This window comes from Pholcus phalangioides, unplaced genomic scaffold (assembly GCF_987345545.1).
Source record: "Pholcus phalangioides strain wild (caught in Gottingen) unplaced genomic scaffold, Ppha-v1.0 ptg000010l_1, whole genome shotgun sequence".
NCBI classification, from domain to species: Eukaryota; Metazoa; Arthropoda; class Arachnida; order Araneae; family Pholcidae; genus Pholcus; species Pholcus phalangioides.
The window spans coordinates 42,544,406-42,564,454 of NW_028301603.1; the positions used below are offsets into that span (position 1 = coordinate 42,544,406).

At 40.1% G+C, this 20,049-nt stretch overlaps 1 protein-coding gene across 1 annotated transcript in view; it reads right to left on the reverse strand.

The window, feature by feature from the left end:
- Positions 1–4,016: 4,016 nt before the first annotated feature.
- LOC149081518 (metabotropic glutamate receptor 3-like) overlaps positions 4,017–20,049 on the reverse strand; it is an 84,768-nt gene continuing 68,735 nt past the window's right edge. Inside the window, exons 7-10 of the mRNA XM_089238454.1 lie at positions 18,905–19,030; positions 16,277–16,702; positions 15,447–16,184; positions 4,017–5,876 (exon numbers count right to left, since the gene is read on the reverse strand). Of these exons, the coding sequence (XP_089094580.1) occupies positions 5,587–5,876; positions 15,447–16,184; positions 16,277–16,702; positions 18,905–19,030 (1,580 nt within the window). The 3' untranslated portion in view covers positions 4,017–5,586. The remainder of the gene's footprint in view (positions 5,877–15,446; positions 16,185–16,276; positions 16,703–18,904; positions 19,031–20,049) is intronic.

Below are 20,049 nucleotides of genomic sequence, written 5' to 3' on the forward strand. Positions count from 1 at the left end.
ACACTAGCATAAAGTACCCATACAAGAAAAAAAAATCACTCTATATCCACAATTTTACCCATTATCAGCATTACTTTTTACTTTATTTATTAATGATAGTTGCGCCATCTTTCTTCATTCTCAAGGCATATTGATGGCTGAAATAGTTTTTGAAAGATATATCCAATTAATCGCAAGTTTCGCGGAAGCAGAGATACAAATTGTTTAAAAATAATGTAAAATAAATGTAAAATAAAGTTATAAAATTAAAAAATTTAGTTTTTAAAAAGATATCGTTTTACATGAATTATTCAATTAACAAATTCATATGCATATAATTTTGACAAAATCTACGTAAATAAACAGAGCACCCTTTCGTTTCTGTCCATCATATATATAGGATAAACGTAATAAATATATACGCATGAAGATAGTATAGATAGATAGATAGAACCGCTCACAACCCCGGACTGATGCAAAGCACCTTACTTCCGTTCCCTCAAAAGAGGCAGAGTTGTGTCGGAAAAGTTAGCAAAGATTTATAGTGGTGGCTCCCCTTGCCCCGTGCCCGCAAGTTTCGAATTACTCGCGTCGTTCTCCCCAGGAAGACAGCCATCAACCAATGCAACATACAAGCCATTTGACAAAAATGGGTGACTGAATCCAATGACTAGGGAGAAAAATTGCACGTGCGCCCAGTGGCACATAAGGGCCGGAGATCGCAGCCGCGGGCTCCCCCCCCCCACACTGGAATTGGGAATTTGCTCTGAGGGCAACATGTGGCCCCACGGGTCACGCGTTGGAGACCTTTGATGTATGGATTTTTTTGAATGGCTTCCTCTCAGAATTCAAGGTTACGTAGGGGGAAATTCCTTTGTTGCACGTGCGCCCAGTGGCACATAAGTGCCGGAGACCGCAGCCTGGGATTCCGAAAGAAATGTGGAAAAGACTTGTGGGCAAGAAAGAAGAGGAAGAAGCTGGCAAGTTGAAGTGGGAGAGTGGGGATAGTATAGATGTGTTAGATTAAAAACATGTATACAGGGTGATTCAGAAAACATGGGGGAAAAACTTTAAGAGGTGGTAGAACACACAAAACCAAACAATTTTTCATCAAAGAATGCATGGTCTAAAATGAAATGCAAACGTATAACACAGTGTTCCGGAAAATGTCCACAAGACTTCGAGATTGCAAAACAAGAAGTGGTTCGACGGACAAACACAGATTTATTTACAGAACAGCAATGTATACACGCATTTACAAGCTAATCAGAGAGCGAACACCTTTCTCGCGAAGTTCCATCACAACTGACTTTTTTTCCATAGAGTCTCTCTCTAATTCTCTTGCTGTCGTCCTAGTATCGCTTTTTATAGTCTCAGAGAAATTTCTCGAGAGTTCTCGTAGTTTCTGGAAAATGGTCTGGGGGGGGGGGGGGATCTTATGTAAGAATCATTGTATCTGTTAATCTGATTGTATCTTGAATATTATTATGCAACAGTAAAAATGTCTTATGCTCTGAATCGTCTAATGTTAATTATTGTTTTCTTTTGAATTGCCTTCCCCTCCGATAATAGCCAATCGCATATCTTTCCCCCTCCGTTCATGACTATTCATGTCATGACCAAAATCCTCGGAATTTTTCCTGATGAAATATGGTGCTATCCAAATTAAAACTTACATCCCATCCATACGTACACCGTGGGGTGTTAGTAGCTGAAGAGCATTAAGCGAAATAATGCTCGATTTAAATATCGTTTCGTCGCAATAGGAAGTTAATTATATTACGTTATTTTAAAAATGTATAAAATTATATACCTTATTATTTTATTAAAATTTATATATATTTTATACGCAAGATATAATAAAAAATTTGTGAGTTTGAATCATTTATTATATTCATGTTACCAAACTTCAATTGATTTCATTGAAAAATTGAGTACAATTTCAAATAATCAAAGACAAGACCTGTTGTTTGCCTGTTGTGGCGTTGTATTTGTATTTGTATAAGACTCATGGCCTCTCGTAATGTACAGAAAGGTCTTAATTAAGAAAGAAGATGGCGCTGCAATTATTAATAAATAAAAACATAAAGCGCGTCTGAATAATGAGTAATACGGTAATGGAAGAGTGCGGGAATAATATCTCCATACCATAGATTGGTTATGTTTTGTTTGGATCTCAAGTCTTATGCCTGAGCCCTCGGATGCTTTTTGCAGGGGCCCGCCCATGGTTACAGAATTTATAAAAACGTTAAAAAAAAAACGCTCAATGAAAAATTAATGCATTTCGGAATTGGTGGAAGAAGTTTTAAATTTAGTTTCAGAAAACATTTCCCAAATTAAAGAAAAATAATTCCAGAATTAATGAGAAATAAAATTAGAATCAAAGTGGGAAGAAGAAAATGATTTCGAATCAATTCATAATATAAGTATTTCGCAATTCACGGAAAATTCAGAATTTATGAGAATTCATTCCAAAAATCCATGGAGATTATTTCCCGGATTATTCGAAGAAATGTTTTTAGAATTAATGGGAATTTTCATAATTACTGGAAAAAATAATCTCACAGGATGAGTAAAATTCTAAAATAATATAATGCCCCGTATTTGACTGGGAATACCTGGGCCCCCGTTGAGCCCAGCCGAAGATACCACTGTTTTATATGTACAGAGTATCCTGTAAGCGCTAGTGCGACCTTCATCTCAGTCGTACAGATATGATTCCATTTTAAAAATAATGCTCAACAGGTTTTCAGAAATTACCATGTACCAGTTATGAGAGTGAAAATACAGTATACGTCACAAAATAAAGAATTTAAATTTTCATGCAGTTTTCTTGTCCTCTAACTCCCGATTGAAAAGTTGTTGCCCTATGTCTCCTAAGACCAAAAAAATCTCCCAGTGTGTGTTTTTTAATACGATCCAGCTCTGAGCCAATCCTGCGTCTAGAACGAGGGAAATGAATCATTTCACCCAATACCCGAATTATAGTAAATGGAAAAAAATAGTTCTGAGTAAACTACGGAATGATCCAACGAACCTACACAATAAATCCCCCTTCCCGACTCATGGGGTTTGGACAAGCGCAGATCCAGCGATGGGGGGGCAATCATCCCTCCAAACAGCCGAATAATATGACGAGAATTTATCTGTCCCGTAAAATACGGGAATCATCCGATGCACTTACACAATGTCGCTTCTCCAACACATCGCCTTGGATCCGCCTGCTTTATTCGCAGCTGAAGATGTCTGCCTTCACTCAGCCGTGGATACAGAGGATAATGACAGCCCATCACAAGAGCCGAATGGGGGAAAACTTTCTGTCCCGTAAAATACGGGGGAGGGGGCATTAAACCAACGCTATATTTTAAAATTATAATAAAATTTAAGTCGGAAAACAAGTTTTTTAGTTTCGTAAGTAGAAATGTTAAATTCTTAGTAAATTAAATACAATGTGTTGTTCAAGTTCAAAGTGAATGCTGGAAAATAATTCTCAGTAATTCATGTTTTTAAAATGATGCTTCGGGAATTTACGAAATGGCATGTAAATATTTTTTTTTCTTTTTTCCTTGTACATTACTGACTATGAGATAGAATATATGCTTTATAAAAACAGCCTGACGGATGCTGCCTTTCAAAAGCATGGCGAACATAATAACCCCAGACCTCCACATGTAATTGTTCAGCTCCATCTAGTGGCGAGAATATAAAGTAGAAGGATACCTGCGCAGGAGGCAGCAGCTGTATGATGAATAAATTATTCGGTCATATCCGTGTGACACATGACGCCACATGCCGTCGTAGGCCCCACCGTTGCGTGTAGTCGTAGCCAAATGACTGGTTAATAGGAAAAAACCAGGAAATTATGTCCCAAAAACAAACAGTAGGTACAATAGTTGTTGCTAAATCGTCAGAAAATGGTGATTTTGATCTCGAGTGTCATTCGCATTCGTCGATTTTTACGGGCCCCGTATATCGGCAAAGTTGTTTTACGTGACCACCCCCCGTATTCCAGGCAAATGAAAACACACAATGACGTCAGCACAAATTTATATAATTTATTCGGAAAGAACATTCACGATAAAACACTCAAATGACTAGAAACAACTTTCTCATTAATCCAGTCCAGTACAGATCCACGCGTCGTCATTCTGTCGACAGCATGAATTCTTAAGCACTCGGACATATCTTTAGCGGTTACGCTGAAGATTTTATGGGTAATCATGTTGAAACTTTGTCATGTGACTATCTGTGAGGGAAAAATTTCCAATACGCCTTTGGACTGCTATCATTTTTCGCACAGAGCCCCGTGGTTGTTAATGGTGGCTCTGCCTCTTGGTCTGGAATTTGGAGAATTCGAGTTTAAAGCCCAAAATGTTGATTCCCCTCATGTCTGTCTCGATTTACGGAAAATTCACTGACAAAAATTCACCATCACGCTTTTCACCAAAAGGAAAATTCACCGAGAGAAAAATTGACCTACAGTGATGAGTGACTGAGTGGTTACGCGAGACAGTAAATCCGTGATGAGAGAGTGACCAAATGAGTTAGGAAATGGGCTAGCGAATAAACTGCTGAAGGGAATGAGTAACCGTATGGGTGCCTCACTTGCACATTCAATCATTCATTTCCTCACTTGCTCACTGAACTGCTTACTCACTCACTTAATATCTCATTTGCTCACTGAACTGCTTACTCACTCACTTAATATCTCATTTGCTCACTGAACTGCTTACTCACTCACTTAATATATCATTTGCTCACTGAACTGCTTACTCACTCACTTAATATCTCATTTGCTCACTGAACTGCTTACTCACTCACTTAATATCTCATTTGCTCACTGAACTGCTTACTCACTCACTTAATATCTCATTTGCTCACCTGTTCACTCACTTGATTATTCATCCCCTCACTTGTTAAGACATCAACTTCCTCCCTCACTCTTTTGCTCCCTGCTCACTCACTAACTTCTTTTCTTACTCGGCAACTTTCTCACTCACTCACTTACTCTCTCACACTAACTCATTCGCTCACTCACTAGCTCATCTGCTCACATGCTCACTTACTTGCTTATTCATCCACTCGCTCAGTCACATACCCACTTGCTCTCTCACTAGCTTCTTCACTCACTTGTTTACTGACTCGCTCATTCACTCTTACTCGCTCACCTGCTCACTTACGTCCTCACCCACTCAATAACTTCCTTACTCACCCACTCAATAACTTCCTTACTCACCCACTCACTAACTTCCTCAATCATCCACTCCGTTAACCACACTCACTCATTTGCTCACCTGCTCAATTACTAACTCCCTAACTCATCTTCTGGTCCACACACTTACTAAGTCACTTTGTCGGTGAATTTTCCGCACACGATCTGTCCTTGATCGTGACTGGCTAAATTGTATCCGTGTTGCATAATTCTGTTGAATGTTATTGTACTTGTCTGCAGATAGACAATGTCCAAAAAAAAAAAGAGTCAATAAATTATTTTTGACACTTGGTTGCCAATTTCTTGCAGCGATACTCCATCCACAGTCTCCATCGAGAAGTGGAATTACCGGGTTCTTCTTTGAATCTTCCCACAGGACTCGATCCGGTGTCTTTTCAGTTGGATGATTTGGATTCCTGCTGCTGTTCGACAGTCCGTAGATCGTCTTCAACTGGGCATTGGGGTTCCGGGACGCTCGGGGTCACGTAGCACGTGCTCTTCGTGCAACCCTGCACGTGGTGCGGGGCTGCTTGCTGTTGTTGTTCTCTCGGCGAATCCACGAAACATAAGTTGACTTGTGAGGTACTCGGTGCTGGGCTAGTCCCGCCGGGAACCAAGGCGTTCCTCTGGGTCGTCGTGGACGATGCCGTGGAGCACGTGCTGAGACGATAATGGTTCTTGCAACCTGTTGCAACGAAACAAAAATTAAAAAATAATAATAACATAAATGCAATTTCGTAGTTTTAATAATGACATGTCAAAAGAAAAGTTGACCGCCTTTGACCGCAATGAATAAGTTGCTGTTGGGCCAGTGCTGTTTAGTGACAAAGTTTGGCAGTCAGATGAATCTACGAGCTGATCTCTGGAAATCTATCCGAGGGCTAACACATACAGGAGAGTCACAGAGTGTCTTTGCTGGTTTGAAGGACCGTGCGGAAGATTGTGATAAAAGGAGTGGTGAGGAAATTCAGGATAAAAGTTCTTTTAAGCATGCGCTCGAAATATCTGGCATTTTTTCATGGCAGACCATTGGTGTACGCAAAGCAGGGGAGATATATGGGCTTCTAATCCTCTCCCCTTGAGCCGAGATTATGATTATAGTCTCGGCTCAAGGGGATTTTGCAGACTAAGGGGATGCTATTTTCCAGAAAAAATGTAACCCCCCCCCCCCCTTGAGAAAATCCTGCGTATGTCTGTGCAACAGACACAAATATAACTACAAATATATCACAACAGGAGAAAAGCCTAACCAGGTGGCTGAAAACAGATGCCCATAAAAAATATTGATGTCAAATATAGTCGCCGCTCGATATAACGACCCCCTTCGTCGTGCTTAGAACGGACGTTGTATTGAAGGGATTGTTACGTCGGAAGTAAACTTATTCTACCGGTCGTTGTAATGGAATGGCCGCTATAACGTGTGGTCATCGTAACAGGCATCGACTGTATAACTACAATACAACAACCCAAAATGGAAGCTCGTATTAACACGAGAAAACAAATACACACTAAAATGAAATTAACAAAACACTGCCTATATAAAAGGCTATGGTTGTCTTATCTAAGTATGAAGAGCATCTCGATTTATCCCAATATGTCTATCGTGCGTCTTCTTAAAACGTATTAATTGTGTCTGTTGGAATTCACGACTTCCAGAAGTAAGCTATTCCATTTATTGGCAATCCCATTAGAGGAAAACCTTCCTGCGCGGGACACCACAACCCCTAGCGTTATTTCTTACCAAATTATATTGGTGTTCCCTTGTCCCAACACTCGATTGGCAGTGTATCAATAACTCATAGTCGATCCTATCCATCCCGTTGAAAATTTTAAACATTTCGATCATATCTCCCCGACACCCGCGTTCTTCCAACGTAAACGTATAAAAGAAATAACATAATAATAATAATAATATAATCACTATACTAATATAATCATCAAGTCTTCTTTCTGCATAGCTCAAGTCTTTAACAAGAGCATCCGTAGCTCTTCTCTGCAGCCCCTCAATTAGGTCTATGTCCCTTTGTAGATATGGTTTCCACAAAGCAATACGCATTGGTTACGGTTATGATTAAAGTTATTTTGAATTCTCGCTACAAAGATAAATCTTTCTAAATTGATATTTCCTCAAATCTTGAACTCCTCTCGATATAGCGATATCCTTTACTACGTTAAACCACTCTATAACAATGTCTTTTGATAGGATTTTGAAACTGCGCGCTATAGAAAGATTTTTCTTTTATATTTCGCTCGAAACATGTTTCAAGGTATTTTTAAAATCGTCTCACATTTCAGTTTTCTTTTTTGAGGACGGCTCTTAATATCGGTGTTTGGCATCGAGCTTATGTTACTGGAGGGAGGAGGGTCCAGCCGCCGCGACGGCAGCGACATCAAATGCAAGGAAAACACGTGACTCGGTGAAAACAAACTTCCCGCCTGGCAATTTGTCCATTGAAATGTACAGTTCGGTCTCCAAATATTGATTTTTCAAGATTAAAAAAAGGATAGAGAACTCATCTAAAGATGAAAAGGGATTAAATTATTCATTTCATTAATACTAGAATAATTTCTTTCATTAATGCTGGAATAATTTTTTTCGTTAATGCTGAAAAAATTCTTTCATCAATTCTTGAATTTTCCTTCATTAATTCTGAGATTTTCCTTCATTAATTCCGAATTATCTTTCATTTATTCTGAATAATCTTTCATTAATGCTGCAATTATCTTTCATTAATGCTGCAATTATCTTTCATTAATTTTGGAATTATCACTTTCATTAATTTTGGAATTATCACTTTCATTAACTTTGGAATTATCACTTTCATTAACTTTGGAATTATCACTTTCATTAACTTTCTAATTATCACTTTCATTAACTTTGGAATTATCACTTTCATTAACTTTGGAATTATCACTTTCATTAACTTTGGAATTATCACTTTCATTAACTTTGGAATTATCACTTTCATTAACTTTGGAATTATCACTTTCATTAACTTTGGAATTATCACTTTCATTAACTTTGGAATTATCACTTTCATTAACTTTGGAATTATCACTTTCATTAACTTTGGAATTATCACTTTTATCAATATTGTAATTATCACTTTTATCAATATTGTAATTATCACTATTATCAATATTGTAATTATCACTTTTATCAATATTGTAATTATCACTTTTATCAATATTGTAATTATCACTTTTATCAATATTGTAATTATCACTTTTATCAATATTGTAATTATCACTTTTATCAATATTGTAATTATCACTTTTATCAAGACTATTATTTTTAATCACTTTTATTCATTAATTCTGAAATTATCTTTCATTAATTCTGAAATTATCTTTCATTAATTCTGAAATTATCTTTCATTAATTCTGAAATTATCTTTCATTAATTCTGAAATTATCTTTCATTAATTCTGAAATTATCTTTCATTAATTCTGAAATTATCTTTCATTAATTCTGAAATTATCTTTCATTAATTCTGAAATTATCTTTCATTAATTCTGAAATTATCTTTCATTAATTCTGAAATTAATGACTGGCTACATACGCGATAGTTACACACGCCACTATTGCTCAATATACGACACATACCAGTTTTCTATTAAATCCAGTTATACGTATTCTTAAATTCAACCGAAGAACATGCGTAGTGATCGATGGATCGGGTTATAGTGTTTGTTGGTTTTTCGCTTGTCTTCCAAATTATAAATGTATTATTAGATTCGTTACTAGGCCTTGCACAACAAGAAAGCACTTAGAAGGTAGCGGTGATTCATCAAGATGTCAGAGGGGAAAAGTGTATCTGCGATCTATCTGATGGATCGGATGATCATAAATGCCAAGTTGGAGTTACGTCTCCGGAAAGGATAAGATCCTACGTGATGGGTTCCATCTGTAATTGACTTCATCGTCATTCAAATTGGCGGAACTATTGGCGACGAATTGTTCATTCGAAACGTTTTGCTTTCTGTTACCACATAATAAAGATCATTGTGTAGGATTTTCATCGGGGGGGAGGGGTGGTCTTTTTCAGTTACGACGGATCTATGCTTTAATATGAAACGCTCAGATACCATTCCCTTTATTATCACATGACAAAATTTGTTCAACGAAACAAATTCAAAAAAAATAGTTGCTGAATATTTGTAAAAAGAAGGGGTCACGAAATCATGAAGACGATCATATCAGCATGAACAGGAAGTGAATAATCATGTTATGTTGGCTTCACTGTATAATGGTTATCATTGCAAGGAAATATGCTTTATCACATTGCCGTCTTTACAAGAATTTGTTTCCGATTTGGGGTCATTCAAGTATTACGTCAGCATCGAGGGGGCTTTCGGATTGGCTGACTTTTGATGACAAGAGGGGGGGTTTGAAGGTTGCTTACGTCATCAACCACCCTTTTTGAAGATACGAAATATTCTAAGCTGCTGACGAAATTTTGCTGACAAGGGGAAGGGGGGTCAGTGTTTAGCTGACTTTCTATGACAAGTGGGGAGGAGGGGTCAAAAATGGCTAAAAATCTGCTTACGTAATACTTGAATGGCCCCTTTACAATCGTGCATCTTTAGCACGCACGCGCGCATGCACGTACGCACGCATGTTCTATCCGCCTCACAAAATAAAAAATACACAAAAATACCGGAATTTCCTGCGTGTATTGCATACTGTTGCGTAGTATGAATACGGGTGAAGCGGTTTACCTGTATATAATATTGTCCCCCACACCGCCAACTTTCCTTCGTTCTCTAAATTTGAATATCTCAGTGAATGTTGCACTAAGAAATGCCGAATTTTTTTATTTTTTTTTTGGCATCAGAAGAGAGACAGGGCAACAACATTTCGATTGGGTGTTGTGGCACATGAATGAATGAACGCCAGGGTCTCTGCCACCAGACTTATCCCGTTGCCGAGATCTCTTCCAGCCCAGCTTCGTGGCAGAGTCTGGAACAAAGTGAGTGCACCTAACAGTCTGAGTGTGTAGCTAGTGTTGTGTATGATATTTCAGTGCTGCCATCTATACTTTAAATTGTGAGTGAAGTGTAATGATTGAATGTTTGTAACGTTGTAGGGCTGTTGCTCTCTGTGGCGAGACTTCTTAACGGGGAGATCGGCTCGCATTCGCGCCTTGAAGTTGGGGACCACAGAAAACCAACTTCAGCCGACCACTGTGGGGTTCGAACCCGGATCCTCGCTCACGAGGATGGTTTCTTGGCACAGGATGTCCGTGTAAAATGTCAACATTTTTATTTTAATATCTATATACCCCCTTCGAACATGAATGGCATATCTGAACACTACACGTTATTTGCAAGTAATGTCTCAGTATCAACGGTTCACCGCGGTAAAATGCCACGTGACCCGTAACCTCTGCACCCGGCAGAAACGGTCCTTAATGTAAGAACTTTGAAACCGTTTAAAAATAAAACGGGACTCGTTTCTCTCCCTGAAACCCGCTTGTGCAGGTATTTCCATACTTTTTGCGTGCAAGTAGAAAATAATAATCTAACTAGCAATTATTAATGCAATTATTTTTTTTGTTTTCTCCACAATTATCTTTCTACTTTTAGTAAATCTTTGCGCGGGGTAATGACAAAATGAATTCCATCGAAAAGAGCAGGAAAAAAAGCATTGGGGTTGTCCAAGTATTACGTCAGCAAATTTTCAGCCATTTTTGACCCCCCCCCCCCTGTCAACCAAAATTTCGTCAGTACTGCCTGCCCTCACCTCCTAACGCATATTAATGGGATCAGAAACCTACTGAGGAGGAGGGTGCATAGAGGGCTCGTGCGTCTCCCCCCCCCCACCCAGACGAAAAAAATATTTTTTAATGTAATAAACATTTTAAAAAAATTAAAATTTTGAAAGATGTTATTATAATCGATTTCTGTTAATTTCAATGCTAAGAACTGAAAATATTTCTCGTTAACAAATTCATTTCGACCCACTTTTTAAGCCGTATATGGTTAACCTTTGAGACCAAATGGGACCATGAAAGTTATCTGATGTGGCTTGCCCCCCCCCCCCCAAATTCAATTCTGTAAAAATAAACTAAGCAGCACATTTACAAATCAATTAAATGGCCCGTGGCACAACTCCAGGGCATTTAAGTGGCCCGTAGCACATTCAAAGATCGCTTAAGTAACCCGCGACACAGTTCCAGTACACTTAAACGATCCGTGCCACATTTAGAGATCCCTTGAGGCACAATTTCAGAGCACTTAAGTGACCCCCAGTGCGGCTCTACATCACTCATGTTACCCGCGAAACATTCTTAGATTATTTAAGTAATGCGTAGCATAATTAGGGATCACGTTGCACGGGTCCAGATCCCTTAAGCGGCCCGGAAACATTTCCTGAGCACTTAAGCAGCCCGAACACATTTCCTGAGCAACTTGAAGGATCCACGAAATCAATAGAGATCGCTGAAGTGGTTCTGTAAGGGATTTATCATTAGGGGGAAGTGTTAGTTCAGGTGCCCACAAACTAGCGAAAGATTTTTCTCGCTTTCGGCCTCACCGAGTAACAATAGTTCATATCTTCATAAAGGGCGGTTGATGACGTAAGCATCATCCAACCCCCCCCCCCGTTGTCATCATAAGTCAGCAAATCGGAACCCCCTCCCACATCGATGCTGACGTAATACGTGAATGACCCCATTGGAAGAGTTGGAAATAAACAAAGCAAAACTGCCCGCAGTTTTTGAAAATTTATTGTTAAACATCATCCAAAAAAAGAAAGATGATGACAGATAGAGAGCGCTACCTGCCAGTTGAATGCTGGAATACTTTTTTTTCATTAAAATATATATTCTTGAATATTTCATCAATTTCCATCCTTAAATTATACATTTCTGCAATAGTTCGTGCGATTGCCGTATGTTTTGAAAACGTCGAGTATTTTTTTGGAGTAATTTTTTCATTCAAAATCAACAATCAATATAAAGTATAGATAATACATTATACGAATTAATTCCTTTTGTATAAATAAGTGAAATACCGAATTTTTCGAATTTCTGCTAATCGAAGGTACCAATTCAAATTGGTACAAAGTAATCTTGCTTATAATTTCACCATGGAGTGAGTATTACTCTTGATGTACTAAACATGCTTATCAAAGTGAAATGAACGCGTTAAAACTTTTCCATCTTTCTCTCACTTTTATCTCTTGAGAGCAGCAGCAGCTATAAAAATCTCTTGAAGCGCAGAAAATGTGCAGCGACTTGTTGAAGATTCGACGGTATAAGAGAAAGCGCACACACAGTGAGAAACATCAACCATATAATTACTTTCTCTCTCTCTCTTACTCCCATAGCTACCGTAAATGGAGTGATAAAATGGAATTCAATGACGCATCTCTCGCTGTATCTATGACCTTGACTCCAGTGTATGTGCGGAGATGCTTTACGACCGACCCGTCGTTGTCGCAAAAATTAACGACCGAATCTCTTACCGACGAGAGAGAAAGAGAGTGGTTGGAGGCTGTAAAATTCCACGGTGGGATCGATGTCGACGTTGCGAAAACGAACATAGGCAGCTATTTCGACATACGTACGGTACATCTCTCTCTCCCTGCCGACTTCAAAAAACAGGAGGGAGTTTCATTAATGCTAATAGATCTCTAATGACACGCGAAGGAGGACGTTTTCGATGTATGTGATGACGTAGCGCTAAATTTAGTTTGAGTGATGGTGATCAACAGCTCACAAAATTACCGTTCGCTTTTTTGATCCGGATCATTAAGAACGTTTTATTTTTCTGTGAACGGTAATGTCTTTTTAACTGTGAGCCTAACCTTTTAACTAGATGTTTTTCGCCCACGTTTTCCTTCTGCGATTGTGTCGCGGGGCCTTTAAGTGTTCTAGAACTGTGCCGCGGCCACTCGGATCATCTAAGACTGCGTCGCGGGGTCACTTAAGTTATGTGGAAATGTGCAGTAGTCCACTTGAGTGATGAGGAAATGCGTCGTAGGTTACTTGAGTGAGTGATCTAGAATTGTGTCACAGGTTACTCCATGACTGTATCTATGTGGAACTACACCGTGGGCCGGCCGGTGCTCTGGATCTGTGTCACGCGTCTCTTTAGTGATATGAAAATATGGCACGGGTCACTTGAATAATCTGTAAGTGAGTCGCTGGTGCCTGATGTGCTTTGAAACTGTGCTGAGGGTCATTTGCGTGATCTGATTTTCTGACTTTTGATGACAAGGGAAGGGGGGGGGGTTCGGATGATGCTTACGTCATCAACCACCTTTCATGAAAATATGAAATATTCTTCATGGCAAAATTTGATGGCCAAAACCGAAAAAAAAACTTTCGATAGTTATTGGGCACCTGAACTAACATTCTCCCTAATGATAAATCCCTTGCAGAGCCACTTTAGTGATCTCTAAATGTTTCACGGATCCTCCAAGTGCTCAATAAATGTGTCCGGGCTGCTTAAGTGCTATGGAAATGTTTCCGGGCTACTTAAGTGCTCTGGAACTGTGTCCGGGCATTTTAAGTGCTCTGGAACTGTGCAACGCATCATGATCCGTGATTTTACGTGATCCGTAATTATGCCACGGATCACTTAAGTGATGTGGAAATGTTCCGCGTGTAACTTGAGTGATGTAGAACCGCACTGGGAGCCACTTAAGTGCTCTAAAACTGTGCCACATATCATTCAAGGGATGTGTCACGGATCGTTTCAGTGTACTGGAACTGTGTCGCGGGTTACTTAAGTGATCTTTGAATGTGAAAGTGATTTTTGAGGCCCACTTTAGAAATCTGAAAATGTGCCACGGACCACTTGAATGTTCTGGAATTGTGCCACGAGTCATTTAAGCGATAAAATGTGCCGCTTAGTTCATTTTTACAAAATTGGATTTGAGGGGGCCAAGCCACATCAGATAACTTTCAGGGCCACATTTGGTCCGCAGGTCTGTTTACTACCATATATGGATAGAAGGGATGGTCGCAATGAATTTCTTAAAGGGAAATGTTGAGTTCTCACCCTTCAAATAGAATTGAAATTAACAGAAATTGATTATAATAACATATAAAAACGCATTTTCTTTCGAAATTTCTTTTTAAATGTTTTCTACATTAAAAAATATTTTATTTTCGTCTGGGGGACGCAAGAGCCCCCCCCCCTATGCCCCCCGCGTACGTTTCTGATCCCACCAATATGTATTAGGAGGTGGGCAGTGCTGACAAGGGGGGTCAGAGTTTTGCTTACTTTTGATGACATGGTGGGGGGGGAGTCAAAAATGGCTAAAACTTTGCTGACGTAATACTTGAGCGGCCAACACCAGAAAGTTTTAGTAATAACGTAGACACAATTTCCATTTTTAGACACCATCGGGACTTATTACATGGCCTGGTATCAAGCCCTGATATTCAGTAAATATAATTAGTTAATTGTTTTCTAATCCAAGCTAATGGACCTCCTGAAACCTATTCAAGGACCCCTGCTTAAGAAATCTTGGCCTTGAGGGCACGTATTTTAAATACATGTGTATATTTTTAGCATATTCCACACACGCACAAACCAGCATTTACTACCCTCCCCCTTTTCTAACAGTGTCAATGACCCTCTGTTTTTACTTGTACTTTCGATAAGATGAATGCTTCGACAGTACGTGATACTGCCCCTTTGGGGGAACTGAAACTGACAAGGACGCTGTAAGCATTACACGTTTGAAAGTACGTCCTTCGAAGGTTCTAAAGATACACCTGTCATTTTCACGCATGTTACAGGCACCTGTCATTTTCGCGCATGTATAACTCACTTATCATTTTCACACGCTTCATACGCATCTTCCATTTTCACACGCTTCATACACACCTGAAATTTTCACACCCGTTTCACAAATATCTGTGACTTTTACACATGTTTCACACACCCATCATTCTCTTGAATGTTTTACACTCCTGTCAATTGCAAGCATGCTTCACACACCTTCATTTCACGCATCTGTGATTTTAACACGTTTCTCATATACTTTTAACACCTGTTTCACTCACCCGTCTTTCACTCACCAGAAAGTTTCCTACATTCGTCATTCTCCTACATGTTTCACACTCCTGTCATTTTCACGCATGTTTCACACATCTATCACTTTGATGCATGAAAACACATCGGTCGTTTTCACACGCATCTCTTATCATAAATGTATGTTCCTCATCCAAACACACGTCTTTTTATATGTCTATCTCATGCACACCTTAGGTAGTATGAAAGACAAAATAATTACCTCCGTTGATGAGGATCGATGGCGTCGGTACATGTGCCGAAGATGACTGCAGCGCTAGGCTGGATGAATTCCTGTTATGATGGCACATGACGCTTTCTTTGGTGTTTTTCTCGGGTTTGAACAGAGCTATGTACACTTTGGGCATGAAGAGGCACGCCAACTGAACAGCTCCGCTCAGACTCAACAGAGAGCTGAGTGTCACGGCCCGTATCGTGTTGCTCGTGCTCAAGACGAACAGAGGCAGGAACGCCAGCCAGATGACGCACGTGGTGTAGTTGGTGAAGGTGAGGTACCTGGCTTCGTTGAAACCGTCCGGACACTTCCTCGTCTTGAATGCGTACACGGTGCAGAAGCCGATCAGCACGAAAGGGTAGATCAGACCGACGAGGTAGGAAGCCGTGTCGGAACCCACGCAGATCAGGATGTTCATTTCGCGGTTCGGGAACATGTAGGTCACGGCCGGCTTGTCGTACAGCAGCCAAGTCGTGTTGATTATCCCTTCGACCGAAACCAGGAACGCCGTTATGATCAGCTGGGACTTCGGGCTCGTGTACCTGGGCTTTTGGCAGGGCTTCTGGCGCCTCTGGTTGAAGATGCGGGCGATCCGATTGGTCTTCGTAACAATGGCTGCGTAACAGAGGGTGTAGCAGAAGCCCAAGAAGAACCTGGTTATGCCGCATGTGCATGGAGCTGGTTTGGCAACAATGACAAATGTCATGCCAAATGACAGGAATATCCCTACGAAAATAAGCATAATCGTCATTATTGGTCAATTTCACTTTAATAGAAGAATTAGCAATTTGTAATGGTCAAAATACCGTCTTGCTTACCAGAGAGTAACAAGTAGCTCAACTCTCTGCCTGATGCTTTGATTATAGGTGTGTTGCTGTAAGCCCTGAATATCAACGTCACCACGGTCGTCGTCGCCATTCCCATCCCGGCGAAAGCCATGACGCCTATAGCCCACGGGTTCGTGTAAGTAAGGTACTCTTCGGGTATCGGCTCGCAAGTCGTCTTGTTCAAACTCGGCAGCGTACCCCAGGGACAGTCGCGGCAGTGGAATTCGTCCGGCAGGAACTGGTAACTGGTGCAGTTGTTGCACAGCCAGCAGCAGGTGTCGCCTTCGAGCTGCAACTTCGCTTGACCAGTCATACAGGGCTCACTACAGAATGACCTCGGGAACGCCGGTTCGTCGTGCTTGAACCTCATGGCATTCATGTCCAGATCCAAGTGCGCGAACTCCATCTCTTCGCCAACTGAAACGGAGGTAATTGTAAATTACGTAATGAATGAAAACCTATTTACAGAAAAAAAAAAGGGTTCTGACATTCACATGAAGAAAACATGACATTTTACAATATATCGTTGAGTATTTCAGCTTATGATATAGCACATATCTACGGCTGCTGTGGTGGTCGAGTGGTCATAGTGACGGACTCGCGATGCGAGGATCCGGGTTCGAACCCCACAGTGGTGGTCGGCTGAAGTTGGTTTTCTGTGGTTCCCAACTTCAAGGCGCGAATGCGAGCCGATTTCCCCGTTAAAAAGTCTCGCCACAGAGAGCAACAGGCTTACAACGTTACAAATATTCAATCATTACACTTCACTCACAATTTGAAGTATAGATGGCAGCACTGAATTATCATACATAACACTAGCTACACACTCAGACTGTTAGGTGCACTCACTTTGTTCCAGACTCTGCCACGAAGCTGGGCTGGAAGAGATCTTGGCACCGGGATAAGTCCGGTGGCAGAGACCCTGGCGTTCTTCATCATTCTTCTTGAGCACATATCTACGCCACCATCTTGGACGCCATTACGAGATTTGAGCCGAATCTCTTCCTGTTTACTATCTTTGATGGTTTCTTGAGCTTGGTTCCACAATACTTAATCCTATGGGTGCTCTTAGACCACCCCTGAGCGTATACATCGATGTCCTTCGGATCAGTGCTTAGCTGCAATTATCAGCTTCCACATTCATGTACTTAAGTCATATTACCGAATTCCATCATAAACCCCTCCCCCCATCGGCATGAGTCTCGAATGAGCTCCCTTACGTTAGAATGAACCCGATTCTCTTGAACGTTTTGCTTTCTTTCTTTCAAACCAAACACAACTCCGGTCTATCGCCATGGGAAATTAACTAACGAACCATGTGATGACTCATTCCATATCTTACGGGATTTCTAACCGGAAATCCATCACCGGGAAACATATTATCAATATGTTTAAAATTTAAAATTAAATAGTACACATATGCATCCCAACACATACCTGAGACAAAAATGCGTACATTAGGTAACCCAGTCACATATGGCTAGTCATCAGAGATGCATTGCACTACCAGAGATCTATACAATAATATATGTGTGTTATTGTGTGTGTGTGAATAATTATTATTGCGTTAATATTGTCAGTCTATTCCGTAGCAGGGATTTACTTCGAGTAATAGGCGGTGAGTAATTTGATAAGATTGGCGTCGAATATGTGGAGGTATACTAGCGGAAGGTCTAGTCTTGTTACGTCATATATGCATATGGGTCTCCATGGAATTTATACGGTTTTCCATCGTTTCCGCGTGAGGACTTGCGACCTAATGACTTGTTTCTTCCATATGTAAGAAGGATTTATCTATGGAAAATGAGCATCGCGCTGGTGTATGGGCGCTGTGTGAATTAGTGCAGTAGGTCCCCTCTACTACCAGTTACAGAATCTGTTGCTGGTGAATCCGAAGCGTTTTAGATAAGTTGGCAATGGGTCGTGTTCTGAAAGAAAATTTGTCTTCCGACGCGACCGGAGTTCATTCATAGCCTAAACTTGTTTATCTCTAAATGGGGTATTTACTACCAAATAAGTTGTGCCAGAAGCGAGGTGAATTTGTACCTAACAGTCTGCTTGAGTGTCTAGTGTCGTGCATGAACATGGGTGCCGTGATATGTTCTTCAAACTAATAGTGATGAAAGTTGTGCTGGTTTCTGAAAGTAGTCACGCGTTTTTTCTCCTCATACATCACTTGAAAGCTTCATTTCTTGGCATCCATATCTCTTTCCCACAGATCTCTAGAACACACAGTGATTCCCCGCTCTATAACGGCCAGCATGAATCTCCTTCCATTTGAGTTTCTTCCGTGGCCCTTCAAAATATTCCAGAGCTTGCATAGGATCGGGAACCTACAACTTAAAACTACCATTTGGCGGGTTACTAGAATTCAAATTTTGTGAATTTATTTGCATTTTAATACAAACAAATCATTTCAACGGGATTTTCACGCAGCTCTTTCGTTCTTTCATGGTTCTTTTCAAGGTAAAAATCCCGTTTTAATAGATAAATAATCTCAAAATATGGTTTTCACAACCTCAGGGTGTCAATCCGTTCTAAAATGGGATCTAGATTTTCAAATAAAAACGTGAAAATGAGATTTAAAAAACATATATATATATATATATGAATACTTACGGGAATACGTTCCAACGGGTCTCCACACGTACGAATTGTTGCCCTTCACTTTCTGGAAATTGATAATGCTGTATCTGGGTGGTGCGTCGCCGCTCGGGAGGAATCGAAATGTCTTCCCGCTTTCGTCTATCAATTGAGAAAATCGAACATTTATTGAATAAGAAATGTAATAGAGAGTATGACAGAAACATATTACCAAAATGATGGATACGACACGACAAGACAAATAATTTCCACCCCCACATAGAACTCAGGGTTTAATCCCACTTATTCTGGGGCTCCGTGCATTACCCGACTTCATAAGTCGCCAAAATATGTAATCCTTGTTTGATTCATGAAAAGCAGGCGCGGGAATTTTCTCCCTTTCAATCACTGGCAATGACGAGGCAATATAAGGTCATCTTTTACCGTTACTCCGTTGAAAGTGTTATGTGTATGGGGAAATACATGTTCCCTTTCTGACTCTAAAGTCGTTAATTTCATCTTTTTTTAGAGCCGATGTCTTGAATTTCATGTTGACATGCGCACTGAACATGAAAGTCATTTTCGACCCTAAATTAAGTGGCAAAAGTTGTTTGTTTCGGCGTGTACTTCGGTCATTTTGGTGATATATCAGTGTACAGCAGCGGTTCTCAACCTTTTTTTGACTCGCGGAGCCCTTTTTGGCATATAATTTCTATGGCGGGGCCCCCACAGACCTATTTTTTTAATTATTCATAAAAATTACTGATTTATTTTTATTATTCTAAAGTAATTATAACTATTTTTTCAAATGACTTTTTTTCTTTTATTTAGCGGCCGCGGAGCCCCTGGGGGAACGCACAAGGAGCCCCAAGGGCTCCGAGAAGCACCAGTTGAGAACCGCTGGTCTACAGAATGTCCTGTAAGTCCTGACTTGGCCTTTATCTCATCAACCGTCCATCGAAGAGATATGATTCCAATTTTTAAAGAAAAATTGCTCAAAAGGCGTTCAAAATTACCCTGCCCGAGTTTTGAGAGTGAAAATACAGTGTTTATCAAGATAAAAAAAAAAATCGAAATTTCTAATATATGGTCCCAATATGGCTTTCAATTAGCAAGTTGTTGCCCTGTCTCTCCTGAGGCCAACAATGAAAAATCCCAAGTTTCTATGTGCAATATTCGCT